General features: G+C 57.7%; 1 protein-coding gene across 2 annotated transcripts in view; it reads left to right on the plus strand.

Moving 5' to 3' along the window:
- Positions 1 to 4,873, plus strand: part of ASMTL (acetylserotonin O-methyltransferase like) — a 19,929-nt gene that overhangs the window by 12,079 nt on the left and 2,977 nt on the right. For both annotated transcript variants that reach the window (XM_040266417.1, XM_040266416.1), the window contains exons 9-11: positions 1,840 to 2,003; positions 3,235 to 3,367; positions 4,391 to 4,534. In XM_040266417.1, the coding sequence (XP_040122351.1) occupies positions 1,840 to 2,003; positions 3,235 to 3,367; positions 4,391 to 4,534 (441 nt within the window). The remainder of the gene's footprint in view (positions 1 to 1,839; positions 2,004 to 3,234; positions 3,368 to 4,390; positions 4,535 to 4,873) is intronic.

Consider the following 4,873-nt stretch of genomic DNA (forward strand, 5'->3'; position numbering starts at 1 on the left):
GAGGAAACAGGTGTATGTGTGTGTGTGATGTTTAGGAGGAACTAGGGATGTGTGTGTGTGTGTGTGTGTGTGTGTGTGTGTGTGATGTTCAAGAGAGAGACTTCCTTATGGACTCAGAGGGGTTGTATCAGCCAAGGTTCTCCAAGGAAACAACTCGTAGGGGGTGTGTGTGTGCACAGCACAGATACCTGCATATTCCTTACTTACCTGTTCAGGTAGGCAGACAGGTGAGGTGAATGCCTAGAGGCTGCCTGTGGACTGATACTTGGATGGATGGATGATTCATGGGTGGGCAGACAGGTAACAGATGCGTGCTGCTTGCTCAGGCGCTTCAGTCGTGGCCAGCTTTTTTGAGACCCCATGGACTGGAGCCCGGCAGGCTCCTCTGTCCCTGGGATTCTCCAGGCAAGAACACTGGAGCGGGGTGTCATGCCCTTCTCCAGGGGATCTTCCCCACCCAGGAATCAAACTTGCGTCTTTGTGTGTCTCCTGCACTGGCCACAAGGTTCTTTACTGCTGAGAGCCCTGGGAGCCCAGTAGATAGATGAGTGGATGGATAAATGATAGACAGCGTGATTGGTTCGCAGGTGAATGTATAGGCATGTAAATGATAAGTAGATGGATGAATAGATGGTTGATAGAAAGGTCACCAGACAGATAGCTGATGAATAAACAGAGGACAGATAGACAGATAAACAGAAAATAGGGTAAGTGGACGGATGGATGACAGAAAGACGGACAGATGATAAATACAGGCTGATGGATGGACAGGTGGATAGACAGATAGTAGATACATTGATAGATTAATAGATATAAACTGGTAACAGAGATGATAGCGAGATAGGCAGATCGATAAAGTGAAAAGGGAAAGTGAACTCGCGCAGTCGTGTCCGACTCTTTGCGACCCCATGGACTGTAGCCTACCAGGCTCCTCCATTCATGGGATTTTCCAGGCAAGAGTACTGGAGTGGGGTGTCATTTCCTTCTCCAGGGTAGATAGATAAAATGATGGATAAATGGGTGATAAATGGAGGGACTGATGGATAGGCAACAGATGTGTCGATGGATAAACGATAGATGAGCTGAGATGACAAATGATAGGTACACAGATTTATTCACACACAGGTGACAGCTGCTAAACAGACAGGTAGGTGATACGTATATAGACGGACAGGTAGACGGTTAACACACGAGAAAGAGGGATGGAGGTGACTGACAGATACTAAACAGACAGGTAGGTGATATGTATATAGACGGACAGATAGACGGTTAACACACGAGAGAGGGTTGGAGGTGATTGACAGATACTAAACAGATAGGTAGGTGATACGTATATAGACGGACAGGTAGACGGTTAACACACGAGACAGAGGGATGGAGGTGATTGACAGATACTAAACAGACAGGTAGGTGATATGTATATAGACGGACAGATAGACGGTTAACACACAAGAGAGAGGGTTGGAGGTGATTGACAGATACTAAACAGACAGGTTGGTGCATAGACGGGCTTCCCAGGGGGCTCCGTGGTAAAGAACCTGCCTGCCACTGCAAGAGACTCGGGTTCGGTCCCTGAGTCGGGAAGATCCCCTAGAGGAGGAAGTGGTAGCCCCCTCCAGTATTCTGGCTTGGAGAGTCCCCTGGACAGAGGAGCCTGGCGGGCTGCAGTCCACGGGGTTGCAGAGAGTCGGGCGCATGCCAGGGTGTCACGCTGTCGGCCGGACGATGCTTGCGCTAACCCCGCCGGGAACCTGAGTGGTGGTTCCCCCGCTCCCCTCCCCGTCCCTCTGGTGTTCAGGGGAGCCCTTACGGGGGTCCCACGACGCCCCGTCCTTTCAGGCTACAGCAGCACGGAGACGGCCAGCCTGCACCTGGCGTCGGACGGCGAGCAGTCTCTCCACAGCCTGGCCGCCTACCTCGACGGGCCCGTCTGGGGCGCCTTCACGCACCTGGGCCGGGCCCTGCGGGAGGGGGCAGCGTGGACCCCAGAGCCGCTGCTGCAGGTACCCCAGAACCTGACGCTGCTTCTCATGTGCCGTCTCTGCCACGGAGGGACTGGCCACGGGCCCCGAAAGCATCCCAGACCTGGGGACCATCAGAAGCCGTTATCCCGGTGGGAGGCTGTGGATGCGGGCTCTTAGGGACGGCGTGGGGGGCAGCCGGCCGCCCACAGCGGCCGAAGAGGGTATTTCCAGGAAGGGGCTGCCAGAAGCCAAGGCCCCGTTTCCTTCGTGAGGTTAGATTGTGCAGAGACCGTGCCTTGTGAGCTCGGAGTCTGCAAATCCCTCCCTGTTCTGCCTCCTGGCTCCCGACCCTCCAGAGAGAGCCTTGGGGGGGTGTTCCGTGGGCCTGGGCGGGGGGAGGGCTTCCCTGGTGGCTCAGCTGGTGAAGAAGCCGGCTGCAATGCGAGAGACCTGGGTTTGATCCCTGGGTTGCGGAGATCCCCTGGAGGAGGAAATGGCAACCCACTCCAGGATTCTGGCCTGGAGAATCCCATGGACTGTAGTCCATGAGGTTGCAAAGAGTCGGACACGACTGAGCAAGTTGCTTCCCTGGTGCCTCAGCTGGTAAAGAATCTGCCTGCAATGCGGGAAACCGGGGTTCGATCCCTGGCTGAAGACGATCCCCTGGAGGAGGAAGTGGCAACCCACTCCACCGCTCTGGCCTGGAGAATCCCATGGACTGTGCAGTCCACGGGTCACAAAGAGTTGGACAAGACTCAGCGACTCTCAGCTTCTTTTCACTTAGAAACGAAAGGCATCTGTTTCCTACGGTTGTGGAAGCTGGACGTCTGAGATCCCGGTGAGGGTGGGGTTAGTGTCCGGCGAGGATGCAGTTCCTGGCTCCTCGATGGACGTCTTCTCGCCCTCCCCGCCCTCCCTTGCTGTGTCCCCAGGCCCCTCCCCATCTGCCTACCAAGCCCCCCATGTTTAGTCCCTCAGTCGCGTCTGACTGTTTGCGACTCCGTGGACTACAGCCCGCCAGGCTCCTCTGCGCATAGGATGCTCCAGGCAGGAACACTGGAGTGGGTTGCCATGCCCTCCTCCAGGGGTCTTCCCAACCCAGAGGTGGAGCCCAGGCCTCCTGCACGGCACGTGGACTCTTTACCGTCTGATCCGCCAGGGAAGCCCACGAAGCCCCCCGCCCTCAAGAGATGACACGCAGAACACCATCCCGGGTGCAGGACCGCCTGGGCCCCCAGTCGGTCTCTCCTGAGATCCTGTTCCGTTTCAGGCCCCCCACGAGCGGAGCACGGAGGCGACCCTGCAGTTCATGAGGGCCTCGCACGGCCTCAGCAAGCTGACCGCCCAGCACGTGGCCACGGCCTTTGACCTGTCCCCATTCACCTCCGCCTGCCACCTGGGAGGTACATCCCTTCGCCTGCCAGGAGTCAGGCAAACGGGTGCGAGCGTTCCTTCTCTTGTCGGAAGCTGCAGGTGTCGTACCTGCAGATACGCTTATCCAGTGGTTCAGATGGGAAGGAATCCGCCTGCAAGGCAGGAGAGCCAAGGTCAATCCCTAGGTTGGGAAGATCTCCTGGAGAAGGGCATGGCAACCCACTCCAGTGTTCTTGCCTGGAGAACCCCAGGGACAGAGGAGCCTGCTGGAGCTACAAGCCCACGGGGCTGCAGAATCCGACAGGACTGAGCGACTACTAGACACTACCTACTAATAAGGCTTGGAAGATGGGTTTATCTCTACAAACCACACAAGCATCTAAGTGTATCCTGGGTGGATGCGGGGCTTGGGGTGATATTCCCAAGTGCTAGGAGGTCCCGGGGATGGCTCGGGACCCTCGTAGAGTTTATCAGACCCTTCCTGGGGGGTGCCAAGCAGACGAGGGGACCGTGGAACCTGTCTGCTGCCATCTCATGAGGTCTAATTATGCCACACACACACACACACACACACACACATGCTCCACCCCTCCCGGCCAGTCCTTCCCCCGACATTGGACGGAGGAGGGGCAGATGCCTTCCCAAGGGGTGTGGTGGGCTTGGGGTCCTAGGCTGGCTCCTGAGCTGCCAGCTTGTATTTTCCCATCCTCTGCAGAGCTTTCCTCCAGGTGGCCCAGAGTGGCTGCTGTGGCACCAGCCATCACATCTGCATTCCCGCAACAGAGCAGAGAAGGAAAGAGTATAACTCTAGAAGTCTGCTCTAAGGGTTCCCCGTGGATCTCTGTCCACCCTGCTCACACGGCGCGGGCCAGCGCTTGCTCCAGCACCACTCCCCAAGGCCCCGAGCTTGAGACGGCAGAGGTCTCACCACCGGCTGACCTCCTTTGAGGGCACAGGCTCGGGTCATGTCCGAGCGTGCTGATTTGGCCCCGCCAGAGCCGCACCTCTGGAGACAGGCCAGGATGGCCCAGAGTCCACCTGTCTTCCCACAGGCTGCACGGGCGTCCTGGCCCACAAGCTTGTCCAGGAGTACCAGCGCCTGCAGGTGACCGTGTTTGACCTCCCAGAGGTCATCAAGCTTGCCGGGCACTTCCAGACCGACGCACGGCCGTCAGAGCGGGTCCACTTTGTGCCAGGTCAGTGCGGCGGCCTTGTCTGCCTGCTGTCCGTCTTTGGGCGGCCTTACCTGTCTCCTGTACGGGGTGAGTGGGGCTTCCGTGGGGGCGCAGCGGTAAGGAGCCAGCCTGCGGAAGCAGGAGATGTGGGTCGGTCCCTGGGTCGGGAGGATCCCCTGGGGGAGGATGTGGCACCCACTCCAGTCTTCTTTCCTGGGAAACCCGGCAGACAGAGGAGTCTGGCGGGCCACATTCCATGGGGTGTCAGAGAGCACGCACACCTATGCGGCCTGTGTGTGTCCTCCATCTGTGTCTCTGTATCTGAGTGTGTATCTGAGTGTGCGTGCCTGTGAGTGTGTG

The sequence above is a fragment of the Oryx dammah genome, unplaced genomic scaffold (genome assembly GCF_014754425.2).
Source record: "Oryx dammah isolate SB20612 unplaced genomic scaffold, SCBI_Odam_1.1 HiC_scaffold_23, whole genome shotgun sequence".
Classification (NCBI taxonomy): domain Eukaryota; kingdom Metazoa; phylum Chordata; class Mammalia; order Artiodactyla; family Bovidae; genus Oryx; species Oryx dammah.